The 23,272-nt window shown below is 63.3% G+C and overlaps 1 protein-coding gene across 3 annotated transcripts; it reads left to right on the top strand.

Annotated features, from left to right (window-relative positions):
- The first annotated feature begins 4,593 nt into the window (after positions 1-4,593).
- Positions 4,594-13,885, top strand: PDYN (prodynorphin). 3 transcript variants are annotated; one of them, XM_029049346.1, is made up of 4 exons: positions 4,594-4,941; positions 6,548-6,664; positions 11,396-11,545; positions 12,785-13,885. In XM_029049346.1, exons 3-4 carry the CDS (start codon positions 11,411-11,413, stop codon positions 13,268-13,270), a joined length of 621 nt encoding a protein of 206 aa, XP_028905179.1. In that variant the 5' UTR covers positions 4,594-4,941; positions 6,548-6,664; positions 11,396-11,410; the 3' UTR covers positions 13,271-13,885. The 3 variants fall into 3 exon arrangements, with proteins under 3 accessions (XP_028905179.1, XP_028905178.1, XP_039766007.1); XM_029049345.1 differs by lacking the exons at positions 4,594-4,941; positions 6,548-6,664 and adding an exon at positions 6,723-6,776; XM_039910073.1 differs by lacking the exons at positions 4,594-4,941; positions 6,548-6,664 and adding an exon at positions 9,269-9,365.
- The last annotated feature ends 9,387 nt before the right edge of the window (positions 13,886-23,272 follow it).

Below are 23,272 nucleotides of genomic sequence, written 5' to 3'. Positions count from 1 at the left end.
ATAACCGAGGCCTAGAGAAGTGAAGTGACTCGTCCAAGGTCACGCAGCGGACAAGGGGCGGAGCCGGGATGAGAACCCAGGTCCTTCCGACTCCCGGGCCCGGGCTCTGCCCACTAGGCCGCACGGCTTCTCCTGCCACGCCGCTTCGCGGGCCCAACGAGAGCCCTTGGGATGTGTTTATTCCGCCCTTTAAGAGATTATTCACCCATCCACCCTCGCCTTTCTTCATCCTTTTATGCCATATCGATCGTTGGGTGGCGTTTTGTGAGCGCTTACTCTGTGCAGAGCGCGGGACCCAACGCTTGGGAGAGTCCAATACGGCACTTACGAACACAGCTGTAATTTATGGATTTCATTCATTCATTCAGTCGTATCAGTCGGGCGCTTTCTATGTGCAAAGCACTGTACTAAGCGCCCTCGATCTCTAGTACTGTCTGTCCCTCCCTCTCGTTGCGGGCGGGAGATGTGTCTACTGACTCTTTTAGGCTGTGAGCCCGTCGTCGGGCAGGGATTGTCCCTATCTCTTGTTGAATTGCACGTTCCAAGCCCTCGATACAGTGCACACAGGAAGCGTTCAATAAATACGACTGAACGAATGAATTGGACTCTCCCACGTAGTAAGGGCTCAGTAAATACCACCGACGGAGCGCGTAGACGCGTCGCCCCGCCCACGACGGGCTCGCGGTCTAGAGCCGGGCCTACTGTCCCTGTTAAGCGTTTGATAATAATGACGTTGGTATTTGTTAAGCGCTTACTAGGCGCAGAGCACTCTCCTAGGCGCCGGGGTAGATACAGGATAATCAGGTCGTCCCACGGGAGGCTCCCAGTCTTCACCCCCATTTTCCAGACGAGGTCACTGAGGCCCGGAGAAGTGACTTGGCCGCAGTCAGCCCGCCAAGTGGCAGGGCCGGGATTGGAACCCACGACCTCCGACTCCCAAGCCCGGGCTCTTTCCGCTGAGCCACGCTGCCTCTCTGTTCACTATGAGCCGGGCACTGTACTAAGCATCCCTTCAGTCAGTCGCATTTATTGAGCGCCTACCGTACGCGGAGCGCTGGGGTGGAAGCAGCGTGGAAAGAGCCCGGGCCCGGGAGTCCGGAGGTCTTGGGTTCCAATCCCGGCTCCGCCGCCCGTCTGCTGCGCGGCTTTGGGCGGGTCACTTCACTTCTCTGGGCCTCATCTGGAAAATGGGGATGAAGACCGGGAGCCCCACGGGGGACAACCTGATGACCTTAGAAGGGTGCTTGGCACGTAGTCAGCGCGTAATAGACAACGTCGTGATTATGAGGATGATTTTAATAGTTAACGTCGTTATCATTACCGTTATTACCGGCTCATCAGATCGGACCCGTTCCTCGTTCCTCGCCCCCGCGTGGGGCACACACCCTCCATCCCCATTTGACGGAGGAGGGAACCGAGGCCCGGCGGAGCGAAGCGACTCGCCCGGGGTCACACGGCCGCCGAGTCCTCCCTCGCCGTGAGTCAGCCCTGGGCCGCCCCCTTCCAGGCACCGATGCCGGGGCGTCTGGGATCGAATCCCTTCCCCGACGGTTGAGTCATTCCGCGTTTGGATCCCGTCCAGGAGAGGGGATGACTAAAAAATGCCGCCTCTCTGCCTCCGGGAGAGGAGAAACACCGCTCGCGGGTAATAGAAATGATAACGGTGGCATTCGTTAAGCGCCTACTACGTGCAAGGCGCCGTTCTAAGCGCGGGGGAGGATGCGAGGTGATCGGGTTGTCCCACGTGGGGCTCCCCGTCGCCATCCCCGTTTTCCGGACGAGGAAACCGAGGCACAGAGAAGTTAAGCGGCTTTTGCGGCGGGGGAAAGGGGGCCGGGGATGCTGTTGGCGGGGGGGACCCCGCTGTGGTATTCCTTAAGCCTCACTCCGCGCCAGGCACCGTGCTGAGCGCCGGCGGGGAGGAACCCAGATCGTGAGAACCGTGGTATTCGCTGAGCGCTCCCTACGCGTCGGGCGCCGTTCGAAGCTCTGGGCTAGAGGATGAGGACGACGACGATCAGGGTATCTGTCGAGCGCTCGCTACGCGCCGGGGACCGTACTAAGCGCTGGGGCGGATCCAAGCTCGTCGGGCTGGACCCGGTCCCCGTCCCCCGTGGGGCTCACGGTCTTCGTCCCCGTTCGACGGCGGAGGGAACTGAGGCCCAGAGAAGTGAAGCGGCTTGCCCAAGGCCACACGGCAGACAGGTGGGGGAGCCGGGACGAAATCCCTCGTCGTACTAACGATAACGGGGGCGTGTATCAAGCACTTATTCTGTGCCGGGCACCGTTCTGAGCGCTGGAGTAGCTTGAAGCCGATCGAGTCGGGGGAAGCAGCGTGGCTCAGCGGGAAAGAGCCCGGGCTTCGGAGTCGGAGGTCGTGAGTCCGACTCCCGGCTCCGCCGCTCGTCAGCTGTGGGACCGCGGGCGAGTCGCCTCGCTTCTCTGGGCCTCGGTGACCTCCTCTGTAAAATGGGGATTGACCGTCAGCCTCACGTGGGACCACCTGATCCCCCCGTGTCTCCCCCAGCGCTTAGAACCGTGCTCTGCGCATAGTAAGCGCTTAACAGATACCACCGTTATTATTAAGTCGGACACCGTCCCCGTCCCACGCGGCGCTCGGGGTCTAAGGCGGAGGGAGAGCAAGGATCGAATCCCCATTTCCCAGAGGGGGGGACTGAGGCACAGGAAAGTGAAGTGACTTGCCCACGGGACACCCAGCGGGCAAGGGGCCGAGCCGGGATTAGAACCCAGGTCTCCCGACTCCCGATGGATTAGCCCTCGTCGATCCCACGCCGGCAACCCCACACTAACCCGCTCTGGCAAGCACACACGAAAACGAAGCGGCACCGACGGGGGCGCAACGCGGACCCACACACGGACACACACCGACCCCCACGGACCCACCGACACGGGCGCCCCCGCGCACAGACTCCCACACTGACATCCTCTGCCGCATAGACGCCATCAGACGTACACACCGGCCCGCGTCCATCCGGCCGCGGACGCGCAGGTACGGACACACGGGTCGGCGCGCCGACCCCCAGGACACACGCAGACGCGCGGCCTCACGAGCGGACGCCCAGGCACACGCTAGCTCAGACACGGCGACACGAGCGCTCCCCTCGACGCACACCGGCACACCCTGACACAAACAGACGCACGGCCGCACCTCGACACGCCAGTAGGCCCCCTGCCGCACACACACGAACGGCCCCTCACACGCACGGACGCGGTTCTACGCGTCGACGGGCACACCCGGGACTCACTGCCACGAACGCACACTCAACACCCTCCCCCCCACGAACACGGACAAAGCGGGCAGGGCTGGTCTCTCTCTGTTGCCCGATCGTCCGTTCCAAGCGCTCAGCACAGCGCCGTGCGCACGGCAAGCGCTCAATAAATACCACTGAATGAACGAATGACCACTGTCCCCCCCATACACAAGTGTTCGCAGTGCCACGACCACACGCACGCCCAGGACGCACTGCCGCAAGCGCGCATTCGAACCCACACTTGCACACGCAGAGTACCACAGAGACGCCCGGGGACACAGACACACACAGGCACACAACCGCACGGGCAGACACCCCCCCCCCCCCGCCGGGGCACACTGCCCCAGATACACATTGAAACCCACAGGTGCACAGACCCGCAGTGCCGCAAACACACGCACGGACGCAGGCCCCCCTCACACACACACACACACACACACAGAGGCCCACACGGAAACCCTGCCATAGACACACAACGCCTCTCATCCTCCCCCCGCACAACACACACTACCACAAACACACACGGGAGACACGCTGCCACACACACAGCCAACACCCCCCCCCCCACGCAAAGACCCACGGATAGGGGTGCCTCACAAACACACACACACAGAGTCACACACACAAAGTGGTGCCTCTCACAATCCCTCTCTCACACAACACACACACACACCCGACACTGGTGTCCCTCCCACCCACACAGGCACGCACACGGGCCACCGTATCACAAACACACATTCAACACCACCCCCCCCCCCCCACACACAGTACCACAGACACACACTCACTCTGTCTCTCTCTCACACACACACACACACTCGGACACCGTGCCACCAACGCACGTTTAACCCCCCCCCCCCACACACACACATACACACACATACAGATCCGGACACAGCACCACAGACACACACACACACTCTCTCTCTCACCCACACACACACGCGAGGACACCGGGCCACAAACACACGTTCAAACACCGCCCCCCCCCCAGGCACACAGACACGCACACACACACCCCCCCCTCCGAACACAGCACCACACACTCGCACAGACACACACAGACACACACACCCCCGAACACAGGACCACACAGACACACACCCCCCCCCCCGAACACAGCACCACACACTCGCACAGACACACACACACACCCGAACACAGGACCACACAGACACACACACACACACACCCCCGAACCCAGGACCACACAGAAACACACACACACACCCCCCCCCGAACCCAGCACCACACACTCGCAGACACACACACACCCCCCCGAACCCAGCACCACACAGACACACACACACACGCACAGCCACACTCGCACAGACGCGCACACGGAGACACACACCTCCCTCCCCCCGCCCCCCGAACCCAGCACCAGGCAGACACACACGCACAGACACACACACGCTCACACACACACACACACACACACGGAGGCGGGGCGGGGTCACGTGTCCCCCCTCCCGGGGGGGCCCGGAGGCGTGTGATGGACAGGGGCTTGGGGGGCGCATAAAAAGGCGGGGATCGGGGGCGCCCGTTGCCCGCCGCCGCCGCCGCGGACCCCCTCCCCCGTCCTCCCCCGTCCTCCCCCGTCCCCCCCCAGCCGTCTACACCGCCCCGGATCACCACCGGCCCCCGACCCCGCCACCGGCCGGCGCAGGTAACCCCCCTCCCCCCCGACGTCCAGTCCCGCCTTCGCCCGGTCCCCCTTATCGAGCTCCTCCCGCGCCCGGGGGACACCGTCCTCGACGCTCGGGGCGTCCGATACAGTCCCCGGGCCGGCCCCGCCTCTCCTCCCACCCCTGCCGGGGGTCGCGACGCTGGGCCGAGCGCCGTGCGGGGCGTTGGGGACCGGCCCGGGAGACGTGGTGGACGCGGGGGGTTAGGGGGTCCCCGGGGGGGGGGGGCGGAGGGCTGCGACCCTCGCCCCTTCCATCGCTAGTACTTACGGGGTCCCCACCGTGTGCGGAGCGCTGTGCCCGGCGGCGGAGTCCGCCCTTTCCGTTCTCGAGGAGTTGCGAATCCATCGCTCGAGCGGTAGTACTTACTGAGCGCCTTCTGCGGGCAGAACGCCGGGCTGAGCGCTCGGGAGAGGCCGATAGAGTTGAGGAGACGCGACCCCTGCCCTCCAGCCGGGTCTACCGGGTGCAGAGCGCTGCACTGAGCGTTCGGTAGAGGGGTGAAAAGTTAGACGCCCCCCACCCCGTCCCCGCCCTCCGGGAGCTACGTGCCGAGCGCCTCGGAGAGTCTTCCTCCGAGGGGTTTTCTCCCCCGGAGCGTTTAATCCAGTGCTCGGCACGTAGTGAGCGCTCGTTTGACCGGATGGATGGGTGGGTGGGTGGGTGGGTGGATGGATGGATGGGTGGGTGGATGGGTGGATGGGTGGGTGGATGGGTGGGTGGATGGATGGATGGATGGATGGATGGATGGATGGATGGATGGATGGATGGATGGATGGATGGATGGATTCTGGCCCCGGGGCAAGTCCGAACGGGCTGGGTTTTTCTCCCGGGCGGGAGAACGGACGGGAAAACGGGAGGACCGGGCCGGTGGGGGAGAAGCAGACCAGAGTGGAGAAGGTGGAGGGGAGAATTTTCAAGGACCACACGCCTTTGCCGTTTTCAGGAGTCAGAAAGTGGGGGGGTGGGGGGGAGAGATAGAGAGACAGCGAGAAGAGGCAGAGATAAAGAGACGCAGAGAGACAGGGACAGAAAAGCAGAGACAGAGAGAGAAAGAGACAGAGACAGAGAGAGATGGAGAGACAGAGAAAGACAGAGACAGAGAGAGAAACAGAGAGAGAGAGGAGACAGAGAGTCAGAGACAAAGAGAGAAACAGAGAGTCAGAGAGAGATGGAGAGAGAGAGGCAGAGAGACAGAAACAGAGAGAGAGACAGAGAGGGAAAGAGGCAGAGAGAGACAGAAAGAAACAGAGAGAGAGTTCGAGACGGGCAGAGAAAGGGAAAGGGACAAACAGAGACAGAGAGAGTAAGAGAGAGAGACAGGCAGAGAAAGACATGGGGACAGAAAGAAACGGGTAGAGAGAGAGACGGAGAGAGAGAGAGAGGCGGAGAAAGAAAGAGACAGGGAGAAAGAGATAGTCGGAGACGGAGACAGAGACGGAAAGAGGAAGAAAGAGACAGACGGAGAGAAAAGAGATAGTCAGAGACAGAGAGAGACAGAAAGAGATAGAGAGAGAGCCCCGAGGGGGAGGGAAGAAGGGCCGAGGAATGTTTTCCAGATGGGGGGGATCCGTGGGTTCTTCCCAGGCTGCGGGATCCCCCACGGGCGGAGAAGCTCGAAAGCTCCCGGAAACTCGATTCCGCTTCTCGGAGGAGGCGGCGGTGACCTTCGTCCGTCCGGAGCATCTCCCGGGGCCGGGACGGGTACGTCGAGACTCCCTCTCTCCCTCCCTCCGCGGCCCCCCAGATCCCCCCCCCCCCCCGTCGAGCAGCAGAACGCGCCGCCTCTTCGCATTCCGGATCGTCATCGTCGATGGTACTTACCGAGCGCTTCCCGTGCGCGGAGCGCCGTACCCAGCGCTCGGGCGTGGGGGAGGCGGGCCTGACTTTGTCCGCCGTGTTTTCCTCTCGCCTTCGGCGTCTCTCCCGGGTTCTCTTTTCCGTCTCCCCCCTTCTCCTTGTCTTCCCGTCTATTTCGGGCGACGTTCCGGTGATTTGGAACGAAGGCCCCGGCGGGGAAATCGAGGTGGAACGGGGGAGTCTAGTTCACTGCGGGAGGATCCCGGCTCCTGGGAGCCCGGAGTTTTGGGGGCCGCCCTCCGTGCCCCGGACGAAGCGCGTCCTGGGATCTGTTCCGCGCTCACTGTGTGCCGAGCGCTGTCCTAAGCGCTGGGGAAGAGGGGGATCTTAACGGGCGCAAGTGCCTGTCCCTCCGGTCTAAGGGAGAGGGAGAACGGGGATTGAGTCCCCATTTCCAGAGGAGGAGACCGAGGCCCAGAGACGTCGAGTGACTTGATGAGTGAGGGTAATTAATAATTATTACTCTTACTGTATTGGTTAAGCGCTTATTAGGTGCCCGGGCCCTGTACTAAGCGCTGGGGTAGGTACCCGTTGGTCGGGCCAGGCACAGTCCCTGTCCCACGCGGGGCTCACGGTCTGAATTGAACGGGGGACAGGGATCTAATCTCCACTTTACGAAAGAGGAAACTGAGGCATGGAGAAGTGACTCGTGAGGATGACGACATCTGCAATATTTGCTAGTAATAATGATATCTGTCAGCAGACGCGCGGCGGAGCCGGGATTAGAACCCAGGTCCCCTGACCTCCGGGCCCGGGCTCTTCCCGCTACACCACGCCGCTTCTCGCTCACAATAGTGCGAATAATAATGACATTTGTTAAGTGCCTGCTACGTGGCAAGCGCTGTACTCAACGCTGACGTGAATACAAGTCTCTGCCCCACGTGGCGTCCCCATCTTCCGGATGAGGGAACTGAGGCCCGGAGAAGGGAAGTGACCTACCCGAGGTCACGCAGCAGACGAGGGGCGGAACCGGGATTCGAATAACTGTGGCGTTTGTTGAGCGCTGACTACGTAGACTCTACTGGACTCCCCTCGACGCTCTGTACGGTGGACGGCACGTAGTAGGTGCTCCGTAAATACCCCCGACTGACTGACGGACCGGTAGCTCCTTAGGGTACGGATCGTATCTACCGGACTCTCCCGAGCGCTCGTCACGGTGCTCTGCTCGTTCGTTCGATCGTATCTAGCGAGCGCTTACTCTGTGCGGGACACCGTACTGGGCCGGAGATCGCTCTCTTGAGGATAGACTAGACGCCTTGGGGTTCTAGCGATGGACCAAGCGATGGTATTTATGTCATGTAGATTTCTATCGGCCACAGAGGGGTAGGCACAGAAATAATTGCGAAATTATTTCTAAATATCTCTCGGCGTCTCCTAAGAGATACATGGAGAGAACCCTCCTCCGGCTCTTTCCACCGTCTCGTTCATTCGATCGCATTTATTGAGCGCTTCCTCTGGGCGGGGCACCGTACCGAGCGCTGGGCACGTACGGTTCGGCCACCGACCCCCGCACCGGGCCGACGGCCTGACCAGAGAGCGGCGGGGCTCGGCGGGAAGAGCCCGGGCTTGGGGGTCCGAGGTCACGGGTTCGAATCCCAGATCCACCACTTGTCAGCCGCCGAGGGCCCCGGTTCCCTCACCTGGAAAACGGGGATTAAAAACGTGAGCCCCACGCGGGACAACCTGAATACCGCGTATCCCCCCCGGCGCTTAGAACAGCGCTCGGCACCTAGTAAGCGCGTAAGAGCGCCATCGTTATCGTCGTGTGACTCTCGAAAGAGACAGAGGCGCCGCCTTAAGGCCCTATCAGCCTCCTCTCCGTCGATCGGTGCTATTTACTGAACGCCTCCCGGGTGCGGAGCCCCGGACCGAGCCCCTCCGCGGACGAGAGAGGGATCCCGCGAGATCTCCTTCGTCCCCCGCCCGGCCCCGGTTCTCTATCGATCCCCGCGGAGAGAGCCGTTTACCCGCCCGTGGGTGTTCGTCGCTCTCTACTTGGCCTCCGTCCTTCGCCCCCGGAGATGACGACGGCCTGTCGACCGTGAGATTCGCCCACGGATCTGTGAGGGGGTGGGAGGAAAGGTTAATTTGAAATTCGCAGGCCACCTCTTTCTCTCTCTCTCTCTCTCTCTCTCTCTCTCACACACGCGCAAGGCCGCTTCCCTGAATTCTCTCTCTCTCTCCTGAACTTCCCCCGCCCGTCTCCTTCTTCCTGAGCGCTCGGTACAGCGCCGAGCGCCCAGTACGGTTCCCCGCGCACGCGGCGAGCGCTCAGTAGATGGGATCGAAGGAGCGCTTTTTTAATCTCTCGCTCTCCCAGATGGTCTTCCCTCCGTTTCCCGGTCTCTCCGGGAAGCTTCGCCCCGACGATACTGTTGACGATGGTATTTGCGAAGCGCTTACCGTGGGCCGAGCACTGTGCTAAACGCTGGGGGAGAGACGAGGTCGTCGGGCGGTCCCCCGCGGGGCTCACGGGCTTCGTCCCCGTTTTCCAGGCGACGGAACTGAGGCCCCGAACTGAGCCCGATCCAGTGTTGTGCACCGGGTGAGCGCTCAATAAATACTCCTGAATGGACGTACCGAGCGCTGGCTCGGCGTAGAGCTAGGGGCGGGGAACGTGTCCGTCTACTGCTGCGCCGGAGCACGGGATAGTGGGTAGAGGCCGGGCCTGGGGGTCAGAAGGTCGCGGCTTCGGTCAGTCGCATCTATTGAGCGCTTACTGTGTGCTTAGCACCGTAGTGAGCGCTTGGGAGAGAACAACATAACACTAGACGGACGCCTTCCCTGCCCACAGCGAGCTGGTTCTCCGCCCCCCCCCCCCCCGCCTCCGCCGCTTGTCCGCCGTGTGACCTCGGGCCGGTCGCTTCCCCCCTCCGGGCCTCCTTCCCTCATCCGGAAAATGGGGAGGGAGACCGTGAGCCCCCCGGGGGACGGGGACTGGGTCCGACCCCATTTGCCCGGATCCACCCCGGCGCTCAGTACGGCGCCCGGCACGTAGTAAGCGCTTAACAAATAGCTTAATTTTTGTCTCGTTCTCTCCTAAGCGCTCAGCCCAGTGCTCTGCACCCGGTAAGCGCTCGATAAGTACGGTGGACCGATCGACCGACCAATCGATCGATCGGGGGTGTTTACTGAGCGCTTACTGGGTGTAGAGCACTGTACTGAGCGCTCGGGAGAGTCCAGTAAAAAGATACATTCCCCGCCCACAGTGAGCTCACAGTCTAGGGGGGCAGGGACAAGACCTTGAGACTGATCGTGATGGTTTTAACCGTTTGTTAAGCGCTTACTAGGTGCCAAGCGCCGGTCTGATCTCCCCCGGGCTCAGCACGGTGCTGACCGCAGAGTCGGCGCCTAACAAGCACCACAGCCGTTACCGGGATTTAGGCCGCGAACCCCGTATCTCCTGTCGTCCCCCGGCGCTCAGTACAGTCCTCGGCACCAAGTCGGCGCTTAACGAATACCGCAGTCATTATTACCCGACATCTATGTCTAATAAGAACGATAATGAGGAGGAGGAGGAGGAGGAGGAGGGCATTCATTAAGCGCTTACTCTGGGCCGGGCGCCGTTCTAAGCGCCGGGGGTAGATAGGAGATGAATCGGGTCGGACGCGGCCCCGTCCCACGTGCGTCTCCCTCCCTCCCCGTTGTCCGGATGAGGGAACCGAGGCCCAGAGAAGTGACCGGCCCGAGGTCGCCCAGCGGACGGGCGGCGGGGCCGGGGGGAGGGCCTTCCGACCCCCAGGCCCGCGCTCTCCCCGCTGGGCCGTGCTTCGCTATCCCCGGAGGTAGATTTCTTTTAATGCGTCTATAGGATAAGAATAAATAAATGGCATTCGTTAAGCGCCTAACTACGGGCCGGGCCCCGTACTAAGCGCTGCTATGTATTTTACGAGCCTCCTCTCCGCGGCCGGAAGGGAGGATTGGAAACGAGTCGGTTTCCCCCCCTCTCCCGGCCTGCCGGGCAGACGAAGCTCACCCGACTCGTGCGTGGGAGAGTCTGCCGGAGAGGGCTCTCGACAGACGGCGGCGGGCGGCTCTCGGCGGGAATAATTCACCCGTTTTTAATGAATCCCGTCTTCCCCGCTCGGCTTAACCCGCCACCTCTCCGACCCCCGCTCGTCGGGCCGACCCACGCCGGCCGCGGCCCGGGGGACGGGCCTCGGGTCGCCTCTTCGGGGGCGGCTCCCGGGTGACCCCCGATTTGTTTTTCATTTCGTCCCAATTAGCGGGGAGGAGGAGGGAGGGGGTCGGAGGTCGGGGGAGCGGGGGGGGGGGGGGCGTCTCCTCTCCGGTCCCATTTTCCCCGACGACAAGAACGGAGAGGCGGCGCGCGGCCTTGCGGTCGGAGCCCGGGCCCGGGTGTCGGGAGGACCTGGGTTCTCGTCCCGCCTCGGCCGCTCGCCCGCCGCGTGACCTTGGGCCGGTCGCTTCCCTCCTCCGGGCCTCCGTCCCCTCGTCCGGGAAACGGGGACGGCGTCCGACCCGACCGGCCCGGATCCACCCCGGCGCTCGGTCCGGTGCCCGGCGCCTAGTAAGCGCTTAACGGATGCCCGTGCGTCTCTGTCTCTCGGGCAGGCGGCGCTCCCATCCATGGAGTGGCACGTGCTGGCCCTGGCCCTGCCCCTGTGGCTGGGCGCGCTCTCCTCGGCCTCGGCGCAGTGCTCGGCTCAGTGCTCGCGGTGCTCCGACCACACCCAGGGCCCGCAGGACACCCTCGACCCGCTGGTAGGTGTCTTGGGGGATTTTTGAGGCCGGGGCGGAGGGGAGGTTGGAACGGGGGGGACGCGGGTGCAGGGAGACGGGGGACGGGGGGGAGCAGAGAGAGAACGAGAGGCAGACGTGGAGAGAGAGAATGAGGTAGAAGCGGAGCGAAAGAGAGAACAAGAGACAGAAGCAGAAAGAGAGAAGAGAGAGGAGTGCAGAGAGAGAACGAGAGACAGAAGCGGAGAGAGAAAGAGAGACAGAAGAAGAAAGAGAACATGAGACAGAAGCAGAGAGAGAGCAAGAGACGGAAGCAGAGATAAAGAAAGAGATGAGAGACAGAAGCAAAGAGCGAATGAGAGAAGCAGAAAGAGAGAATGAGAGACAGAGCAGAGTGAAAGAACAAGAGATGCAGAGAATGAGAGAGTGAGAGACAGAGGGGGAGAGAGAGAATGAGAGATGGAAGCAGAGAGAAAGAGAGAGCAAGAGACGGAAGAAGGAGAAAGAACGAGACGGAAACAGAGAGGAGTGGAGAGAGAGAATGAGAGACAGGAGCAGAAAAGGGAGGACGAGGCAGAAGTGGAGAGAGAGGATGAGACCGAAGCAGATAGAAAGAGAACGTGAGACAGAAGCAGAGAGAGAGTGAGAGACGGAAGCAGAGATGAAGAGGGAGAATGAGAGAAGCAGAGAGAATGAGAGACAAAAGCAGAGACGGAAGCAGAGAGAATGAGAGAAGCAGAGAGAGAATGAGAGTCAGAAGCGGAGATGGAGAGAGAGAATGAGAGACAGAAACGGAGAGAGGATGAGAGACAGAAGCAGAGATGAAGAGAGAGAATGAGGGACAGAGGCAGAGATGAAGAGAAGCAGAGAGAATGAGAGACAGAAGCAGAGATAAAGAAAGAATGAGAGACAGAAGCAGAGAGAGGATGAGAGACAGAAGCCGAGAGAATGAGACAGAAGCAGAGATAAAGAGGGAATGAGAGACAGAAGGGGAGAGACTGAGAGACACAAGCAGGGAGGAGAGACAGAAGTAGGAGAAAGAAGAAGAGAGAAAGGCAGAGAGAGAGTGCCGCGGCCCGCCCGCGACGGGCGCTCAGCAGAGGCCGTTATGGCTCGATTAAACTCTCCCAAACGCTGGGCCCGGCGCTCCGCCCCCGGTCAGCGCTCGACAGGCGGCCTTAGCGGATCGGGCCCCCCCGAGCGCCCGGCACGGCTCCGGTCCTCCCGACCGACGGCGGGCCGTCTCTCTCCGCTTCGCCGCAGATCTGCACGCTGGAGTGCGAGGCGGCCCCGGCGTCCGGCGGGGAGTGGGGGAGATGCCGGCTGATCCTGTCCCTCCTGGGCGCCCTCCTCCCGGGTCCGAGGCGGTCGGGGCCCCCGGCCGGGGCCCCCGGCGACCCCGAAGAGGAGCCCCGGACGAGCCGCGGGGGCCTCGGCCCGCTAGGCCCGTCCCGAGGCCTTCCGAGAGGAGAGGGCCTCCGGCCTCCCGCCGAGGCCCCGGGGGTCACCGGGGGCCGGAAGGCCGAGGGCAAGAGGTACGGGGGCTTCCTGCGCAGGTACCCCAAGAGGAGCCCGCCCGGGGGGGCCGGGCCCCACAAGCGCTACGGGGGCTTCATGAGGAGGGTCCGCCCCAAGCTCAGGTGGGACAACCAGAAGCGTTACGGCGCCTCCCGGCCGCGCCCCTTCAAGCCGGTGACCCGGGGCGAAGGGGCGGCCGGGGCCCTCTCCGGGGAGGGGGCGGCCCTGTAGGACGCCCCCCTCCGCCTCCCCGGAACGGCGGGGAGGAGGAGGAGGAGGAGAGACCCCCCCCCCCCACGCCCCGTCACACACGCGGATCGCCCGGACCGGCCCGGCCAGGCCGCCCCCTGCTTCGCCCGCGCCCCGTCTACGTGAGGCCGAGGTTCACGTCCGGTGCCCTGACCTCGTGACTCGGTCTCTCCTCCGGCGCCCACCCGACGCCCCGGTCAGACGACCCGCCTCGGCGACTCGGATCGACTCCCGGGGCCCGCCCGAGGCCCTCTCCACACGGCTCCGGTTCCCTGCCGGTGCCCACCCGATGCCCCGGGCCCTCCCCGCCCCGCGAGGAGAGGCTAGAGGCCGGGACCCCTCCCCTCCCGCCTCCGCCCCCCCCCCCCACATTACCCCTCGCCAAAATAACCACCCTCACGAAGGGGCTTCTTAAGCACTCGCTACGCGCTAAGCACCGGGGGAGAGCCGAAAGAATCAGGCCGGACGCAGCCCCCGTCCCCCACCGGGCTCTTAAAAGGAGCAGCCCGGCCTTGCGGGCGGAGCCCGGTCTTGGGAGTCAGAGGGCGTGAGTTCTAATCCCGGCTCCGCCACCCGTCCGCCGGGTGACCCCGGGCCAGTCATTTCACGTCTCCGGCCCTCGGTTCCCTCCCCTGGAAAATGGGGATGGAGACCGCGAGCCCCACGGGAGACGGGGACCGGGTCCGACCCGACCTGCTTGTACCCACTCCGGCGTTTAGTACGGCGCCTGGCACATAGTAAGCGCTTAACCAACACCCCAATCGCTCTTATCATCATCATTATTATTATTTCCACTCCGGTCTGATCGGGCTCGGGGGGGTCGCGGCCCGCTTCTTTCTGTATTCTCAATAAAAACAAGGTGATGTTGATGACGAGCGGGTGATCTTTGCCTCTTCTTTCTCCCCTCTCTAGTCGCCGGCCCGACTGGCCCGGAACATCGCTCCCGAGAGAATCGAGCGGTGCTATTTATTGAGCGTCTCCGCCGTGCGGAGCACCGGACTGAGCGCTTGGGAGAGTCCGCTACAGCTAGTTGACCGGGTCCTTCGCCCTCACGGAGCTGCCGTCTACCGCGTGCAGAGCACTGGGCCGACCGCTTGGGAGAGTATCCTCCACACGCTCAGTACAGTGCTCCGCACACGGTAAGCGCTCAATAAATACGATTGGATGGATGAATGAGAGTCCAATCCGGTCAGTAGACACGCTCCCTGCCCACGACGGGTTGACGAGGTAGGTTTACGGGCTGGGGGGGATTCACCCATCCTTCTTCTTCTTTATGATGCTCGCTCCGCGCTCGCCGTGTGCCAAGCACCGTTCTAAGCGCCGGGACGGACAGGAGCCATTCATTCGTTCGGGCGTATTTACCGAGCGCTTCCGATGTTTCAGGGCGGACGCGGCCCCTGACCCACGCGGGGCTCGCCGCCTCCGTCCCCCTCTTCCGGGCGAGGGAACCGAGGCCCAGAGAGGTGAGGTGACTGGCCCGGGGTCGCGCGGCAGACGGGTGGCGGAGGCGGGATCCGAACCCGCGTCCCGGCTGACTCCCAGGCCCGGGGTTTCGCCGCTTCTCAAGGCGCTCGTGCAAGAGGGAACTCTTCCGCGATGGATCCGAGGAGGTTCCCCCGCCCTGACAATCGCTAGAAAGTGGGAAATATTTCCATCTCAAGCCTCCAGCTGAGGCTCAGACGGGAATATCCCGCCTGCCCCCAGATCCCGCGGGTCCCTCCTTCAACTAAAATCCGTCCTTTCCTCTGCATCCGACCCGCTCGGAAGGTCCTGGGTTCTAATCCCGGCTCCGCCCCGCGTCCGCTGGGCGGACAGGTCGCTTCTCGGTACCTCAGTGACCTCGTCTGTAAAACGGGGACCGAGACTGCGAGCCCCGGGCGGGACAACCTGAGAGCGTTGGATCCACCCCAGTGCTCGGCACATGGTAAGCGCTTAACAGATACCGTCGTCATCATCGCCATTGTTACTCTCTGGGCCTCAGTTCCCTCATCTGGAAAGTGGGGACGGAGACCGTGAGCCCCACGTGGACGGGGACCGCGTCCAACCCGACTGGCTTGGATTATCCCCCCCAGCGCTCGGTACAGCGCCGGGCACGCAGTAAGCGCTTAACAGATCCCATCTTTGGGATGATTATCGTTCTACCCCAGCACTTAGCGGAGAGTAAGGGCCCAACAGAGACCCCCGCCCACGATTCTCACCGAGACGAGGAGACGAAGGTGGAGACGTGACCCCCCTTGAAGCGACGGGTTACTAATAACGCACGGTCTCCACGGCAACCTATCCCCCCCCCCCCCCCCGCCAGCTCTTCTCATAATAAAAATAATAATGTATAATAATCCCTTCGCTGTACGGGACGCCCTCCTCCCGGCACCTCCGCTAGCTCTTCACACCCGTCGACTCGTTCCTCGTCCTCGGAGTTTTCGGTGACTCACCCGACCGCCCGGCGAGAAGCCGACGTTCCTCGTCCGAGCCTCCGGACTCCTTGTCCCCCATCCCGTTTTAGCTCCCGACGCGCCCCGACAGCCCGGGATGGAAATCCCCCCCACCCCTCCCGTCGGCTCCGAGAGGAACCGGACCCCGGGAGAGGCGGCCCGGCCCAGCGGAAGGAGCCCGGGGGAGCCGCGGCGGCCGGGTCGTCCTCCCGGCTCCGTCACCTGGCTGTCGCGTGACCTTGGATGAGTCACTTACCTTCTCCGGGCCTCGGTGTCCTCCGCTGGGAGATGGGGGTGAGAGAAGCAGCCTAGGGGTGGGGGTGGAGAGAGCCCGGGGGAGTCAGAGGATCTGGGTTCTGATCCCCGCCTCCCCCCGCCCCTCTGCCGGGTGAGCTTGTGGGAAGAGGCCGGGCTGGGGAGTCGGAGGTCGCGGGTTCTAATCCCGGCCCCGCCACGCGTCGGCTGTGTGGCTCCGGGCCGGTCACTTCCCTTCTCTGGGCCTCAGTGACCTCACCTGGAAAATGGGGATGAAGACTGGGAGCCCCACGGGGGACCACCTGGTTACCTTGTATCCCCCCCAATGCTTGGCACATAGTAAGCGCTTAACAAATACCGTCATCATCATCATCATTATTATTATTTACATTCTCTGGGCCTCAGTTTCCTCGTCTGGACAATGGGGGTCAGAGAGGGAGCGTGGCCTAATGGGAAGAGCTCGGGGCTGGGAGCCAGAGGAACTGGGTTCTAATAATAATAATAATAATAATAATAATGTTGGTATTTGTCAAGCGCTTACTATGTGCCGAGCACTGTTCTAAGCGCTGGGGTGGACACGGGGGAGTCAGGTTGTCCCACGTGGGGCTCCCAGTCTTCATCCCCATTTTACAGATGAGGGAACTGAGGCACAGAGAAGTGAAGTGACTCGCCCACAGTCACACAGCTGACAAGTGGCAGATCCGGGCTTCGAACCCATGACCTAATCCCGGCTCTGTCAGCTGGGTGACTTTGGGCAAGGCGCTTCACTTCTCTGGGCCTCAGTGACCCCATCTGTCAAATGGGGATGAAGACTGTGAGTCCCACGGGGGACAACCTCATCACCTTGTATCTCCCCCAGCGCTTAGAACAGTGCTTGGCACACAGTGAGCGCTTAACAAATAGCGGCATCGTTATTATGCGTGGTTCACCATCGCCACCTAGTGTCCAGATGCTGCAATGGCGAGACGCCCCTGAAGAGGCGGAGACCCCTGGTGGTGGCTTTTATTATTGTTGTTATTATTTATTATTATTGTTGTTGTTGTTATTATTATTATTATTAATTATTATTATTTAGCGATCATATATTATTGCATAATTATAATGTATAATTATATGTTATTATATAATAATAATAGTGATAATTGTGTCGTCTTTGTTAAGCGCTTACTAGGAGCCAGGCACTGTACTAAGCGCTGAGGTGGAGCCAAGCTAATCGGGTTGGACCCAGCCCCCGCCCCCCGTGGGGCTGACCGTCTCCATCCCCATTTGTCAGATGAGGAAACTGAGGCCCAGAGAAGTGAAGCGACTTATCCAACATCGCACGGGGGGGGCAAGTGGCAGAGCCGGGATTCGAACCCAGGTCCTCCTGACTCCCTTGTCCGGACTCTACCCGCTGGGCCACGCTGCTTTTCTTCCTGGAAGGCGCAATCAACTAATCTATCGATCAGCTAATCGATCAAGCGTTATCGACTGAATGCTTATAGGGTGCAGAGCACTGGACTAAACGCTTGAGAGAGGAAACAGTGAAACTCCTGTTGACAGTTGTGAGGAGCCCGGGCCCTGGAGTCAGAAGGATCTGGGTTCTAATCCCGCCTCTGCCACTTGCCTGCTGCTTGACCTTGGGCAAGTCACTTTGCTGTTCCGGGCCTCAGTTCCCTCCTCTGCAAAATGGGGATGGAGACCGTCAGCCCCACGGGGGACGGGGGACGGGGGACGGGGACCGTGTCCGACCCGATTGACTTGTATCTCCCCCAGCGCTTAGAGCAGTGCTTGGCACATAGTAAGCGCGTAACAAGCACCGATATTATTATCATCGAGAGTTTAGTACGGTGTTCTGCACCCAGGAAGCGCTCAGAAAAAAAGCACCAAGGCCCAGTGGGTAGAGCCCGGGCCTGGGAGTCGGAGGGACCTGGGTTCTAATCCCGGCTCCGCCCCTTAACTGCTGTGTGACCTTGGATAAGTCACTTCACTTCTCCGGGCCTCAGTTCCCTCCCCTGTCAGATGGGGATGGAGACCGCGAGCCCCACGGGGGCCGGGGGCCGGGTCCGACCCGATTAGCTGGCAACGAGCGCTTAGTACAGTGCTCTGCACATAGTAAGCGCTCGACAAATACCATCGAACGAACGAATCCACCCCAGCGCTCGCTACGGTGTCTTGTACACGGTCAGCGCGGAACCGGTACCGTTAAGACAGAAAACGCCCCAAAATGAAGAAATTTCCAAGTTCCCGTTGCCTTAGCAACATTAAATCATCGACTTGGGCTGCGTTTTGGATTTTAGATTGGGCTTCTGTCTCTGGAACGATGACATCCTCCTACCGCCTTCTGTATAATAAGAAATTATTCGGTTACGTGTCCAAGCTCAAGGTATAACGGGCCTTATCACCGTGTATAATTAGCTCCGGGAGAACTCTGAGAAAGCCAGTTGGATAGATGGAAGCTGAATCGATCAGTTAATGGTATTTCCCGGGCGCCTACTGCGTGCAGAGAACTGTACCGAGCGCCTGGGTGCGTCCCGTAAAGTGAGGAGGAACGACACCTGCCCTCGAGAACCGTCTATCTGGATCGGGGAGGCTGGGGGACTGACTTTCCACAGTTCTTCCTCTGCGTCAATAGGAGGCCTAAGAATAAGAATACTTATTATTATTAATAACAACGGTTGTCGTTGTAGGACGTGGGTTCCGATCCCGGCTCCGCCACTTGTCCGCTGTGTGACCTTGGACAGGTCACTTGGTTCCCCTGGGTCTCAGTGACCTCATCTGGAAAATGGGGATGAAAACCGTGCGCCACGTGGGACGACCCGATGTCCTTGTATCTACCCCAGCGCTTAGAACGGTGCTCGGCACATAGTGAGCGCTTGACCGACACCGTCGTCATCATCGACAATAATGATCATATTTATAGGTAAGCACCGGGGACGATCAAAGACAATCAGGGTGGACACATTCTCCGACACACACGGGGCTCGCGGCTTAAGGGGGGGGGGGGAAGAGGACAGGGAGCGAAACCCCACTTTACAGAGAAGGAAACTGAGGCGCGGAGAAGTGAAGCGACGCGCCCGAGGTGGGACGGGCGGGAAGGGCTGACCCCGGAAGGCTCCGACGGGCGAGGGACGATCCCAGAGGGACGGAGGGGAGGCCGCCGTCCCGGCGGACGACGGGGGCAGACCCAGAGGGCCGTGGGAGTCGGGCGGGAAGACCGGGCGGCCGCCGGGGGGAGAGACGAGGGGCGGGGAAGGTTTCTCGGCGTCGGGGGCGTCTTCTCTGGGGGGGATGCGACGTGGGGGGAGGCGGGACGGGGTGCGCTGACGGGCGGCGGGTGGCCTCCCCTCGGTGACGGCGTCGGCCTCCTCGCCGACCCCCGGCCTCGCCCCGCCGCCCGCGTCGTTCTTCACGAAGACGTCGAGGACACGTCACCCCGCCCCTCGAGAACCTCCGGTGGTCACCTCCTCACCAAACGCTAACTCGTCCGCGTCGGCTGAAGCCGTCCGTCCCCCGGCCGCCTCCTAACTCCCCCGGCCGATCGTCCGGCCCGGTCCGGTCCGGACGCTCGGCTCCTCTAACGCCGACCTTCCGTCCGGGCCCCGACGAGGCCCGTGCGGCCGCCGACCCCCGACCCCCGTCCCGCCTCACGGTCCTCGGACCGTCGCCCTCCCGGCCTCCGGAGCCTTCCGGCGGGCCCGTCTCCTCCTCCCGGTGGCCTTCCCCGACCGCGCCCTCCCGTCCTCTTCTCCCGCTCCCTTCCGCGTCGGCTGCCTCTCTTCCTCCCCCCGGCCCGGCCCCGCGCCGCTCCCGTCCCCCTCCGCCATTTCTTCATCTCTCCTCCCGCCCGCCTCCCCCTCTGGACCGGCAGCTCGTTACGGGCGGGGAACGGGTCTCTTCGTTGTTCTACTGGACTCTCCCAAGCGCTTACCTCAGTTCTCCGCACAGAGTAGGCGCTCAATAAGTACGACCCAATGAAAGAATGCACGAAGTGAGCCGGGACCGGGTGGCCTCCCCTCCACGAGCCTCCCCCTCTCCGCTAGACGCCCTCCACCCGGGCTGGGCCGCGTTTAGCCCGAGGCCGGCGAAGCCCCCTCCCTCCCGCCCCTCTCCGTTCCAGAGACCGGGATCCCGCCTCCTTTCCCACCCGTGGGTTCTCCCCCAGCCTCTCGCACAGTGCTCCGCGCCCGGGAGGCGCCCGACCAAGGGCCGGAGCCTGGGCCTCTCCCCGACTTCCCCGCCCGCCTGCCGTGCGACCCTGGGCGAGTCGCTTCAGTTCCCTCATCTGGAAAATGGGGTTAAGAAGGCGAGCCCCGCGGGGGACGGGGATGATCTCGATTCGACCCCGGCGCTTGGAACGCAGTTAGCGCTCGAGGAGTACGACCGTTACTTCTAGTAAATAGTATCGATCGATTGGAAGACTGTCACCTCTCTGAGGGCCAGGGTCGTGTCTGCCAACTCTATTGGACTCGCCCAAGTGCTCAGCCCAGTGCTCTGCACAGACCAGGCACGCAACAGATACGAGGGCATTCGTTCGATCGGTCAATCGTGTTTTTTGAGCACCTGCTGTGATTCCCCGGCCCGCGCTCCGCCCGCTACGCCACGAAGGACCCGGGTTCTGATCCCGGCTCCGCCGCTCGCCTGCCGGGTGACCTCGGGTGACTTCCCTCCCCCGGGCCTCGGTTCCCTCGTCCGTCAGACGGGGCCGGAGACCGCGAGCGCCACGCGGGACGGGGGGGCCGCGTCCGGCCCGACGACCTCGCCTCCGGCCCGGCGCGTGGCGGCCGGTAAGCGCTCGACGAGTGCCAGAGTCATCATCTATTACCGTCAAGAGGGGTCGAGCCCCGTCCCCGAGGTCCCGCGGCAGGCCCGGGGCCGGAACCCAGACCCCGGCTCTCCCCCGTCCCCCGTCCCCCCCGCCCTTCCTCGATCTCCCACCCGCCTCCCCCTCCGCTCCACCTCGGCCGCCCTTCCCGGGACGCCTCGCCCCCGCCGCCCCCCGCGACCCGGCGGAGACGGGCCGTGGACATTTCCAACGTTTTTAATGATTCTCACTACCCGGAAATCTGTGTTACAAAAATAGTCTGCAAGCCAGAAACGACCAAACGAGCCGGAAAATGACAAAACCCAAGAAAACGTGTCAGCGTCAAGCATGTGAGGACCGGGGCCCGGCGACGACCCCGCCGCGGCTACGCTCCGCCCTCCCGGGGGGCGGGGGAGGGACCCCCGCTCTCCCTCTCCCTCACCCACCGCCCATCCCGCGGGGATCCCGGCCGGAGCGGGGACGGGATCCGACCGGGAAAACGGCCTCCGGAGGAGCCGGGCGGAGCCGGGCCCGGCGGGCCGCTCTGGGCGGACTAGACGCTCCCATCTTGGGGGGGGTGTCCGGTGCCCCACCCGGAAGCCGTCGGCGGGTGCCGGGGGACCCCCCCACACACACACACACACCTCCCTCCCATTCCTCCTCTCCCCGGGGCCGGGGAAATCTCCGGGTCGGGCAGCGGTATTCACGGAGCGCCTACTGCGTGCGGAGCACTGTACCGAGCACTGGGGAGAGGATGACACGACAGCCGGCAGACGCCTTCCTCGCCCACGACGGGCTCACCGGGGCCTACGGCGGGGGTCCGCAGCCTCGGCGCCCGCCCCCCCCCCCGGAAAACACCGCCGGGTCGGGGAAGGCGGTGCGGTCCGGCGGGAAGAGGCCGGGCGGGAGTCGGAGGAGCCGGGTCCCGATCCCGGCCCCGCCGCCCGTCTGCTGGGCGACCCCGGGCCGCTCACTCGACCTCTCCGGGTCCCCTCAGCCGGAAAACGGGGATGGGGACCGCGAGCCCCACGTGGGACCTCCCGATGACCCCGTATCTCCCCCGGCGCTCAGAACGGCGCTCGGCACAGAGTAGGCGCTCAACGAACGCCACCGCTACCATCGTCCGGGCCTCAGTTACCTCACCTGTACAAGGTAGGGGGGGAGGTTAGAGAAGCAGCGGGAAGGGACCGAGGCTGCTCCGCCGCCCGTCCGCCGTGTGACCTCGGGCCGCTCGCTTCACTTCTCCGTCCCTCGTCGGTAAAACGGGGATGGAGACCGTCGCCCCGGGGCCGGCGTCCGAGACGATCACCTCCCATCTGCCCCAGTGTCCGGGACAGCGCTCGGCCCGCTGCGGGCGCTTCACGAAAACCGTTAAAGGACAGGGGCGTCCTTTCCTCCGAGAGCCACGAGGCGGGCCGCGAGCCGGAGGACGCGGGTTCCGATCCCGGCCCCCGCCACGCGCCCGCCGGGCCGGTCGCTCCTCCGGGCCTCGGTTTCCTCCTCTGAAAAACGGGGATCCCAAGCCCGGTCCCCCTCCCCCTCCCCCTCCGGGTCCCCCGCGGGTCCCGGGCCGCGACCGACCTGACGCCCCGGGACCTCTCCCGGCGCTCGGTACGGTGCCCGGCACCGAGTCGGCGCTTTACAAGAACCGTAAATTTGTTTATTTTTCGAGAGGCCGGGGGGGGGGGGGGGCGGTCCCGGCTTCCCGGGTCGGAGCCTAAAGTCCGGGGAAGCGGAGGGCGTTTCTTGGCGGGTCCCACGACGTTCGGCGCCGCGGCCCCAAAAACGTACGACATGCAGAGAGCGGGGCGTCCCCGGACCCCACCCCGGATCCCACCCCACCCCCGGACGGCGGGGAACCGGACACAAGACGGCGAGCTGAGAGACAGAGGTTCGAACCACCCGGAGACACCACCCCACAGGGGGAATTCCCCAGACGCCTCGGGCGGGGAGCGGGGGTCAAGACGGCGCCGGCCGTCGCGCTTCCCGATAATTTACAGAGCGGGAGGAGACGCGAGGGGGAGAGGGGAGGGTTGGCGAGTTGCGGGGCGTGAGGGGCTTTCCAGCTGGGGCCGGGGGTCCGGGGGGAGACCCCGTCAAAGGTGGGAGGGGTCTCCCTCGCCCCCCGCCGTCCCGACAATCCGAGGTGGCCGCTCTTCGCGCCTCGACGGCCGAGGGGGCGGGAGCACGCCGTCCTCGGGGGATCGCTCCGAGGAAGGGGGCCGGGCGACTCGCAACGGCCTCCGCCGCGGCCCCGGAACCCGAGACGGCCGCCCTCCGCGCCTCTCGGGCCGGGAGGGAGCGCGAGAGGACGCCGTCCTCGGGGGGTCTCCCCGAGGAAGGAGGCCCGGGCGGCTCCGAACGGCCTCCGCCGCCGCCCCGAGATCCGAGACGGCCGCCCTCCGCGCCTCTCCGGCCGGGAGGGAACGCGAGGGGACGCCGTCCTCGGGGGATCTCTCCGAGGAAGGGGCCCCGGGCGACTCGGAAGGGCCTGGGCCGCGGCCCAGAGGGAGG

Source organism: Ornithorhynchus anatinus, chromosome 21, assembly GCF_004115215.2.
Source record: "Ornithorhynchus anatinus isolate Pmale09 chromosome 21, mOrnAna1.pri.v4, whole genome shotgun sequence".
Taxonomy (NCBI): Eukaryota; Metazoa; Chordata; class Mammalia; order Monotremata; family Ornithorhynchidae; genus Ornithorhynchus; species Ornithorhynchus anatinus.
This window is presented reverse-complemented; position numbering and strand designations above follow the sequence as displayed.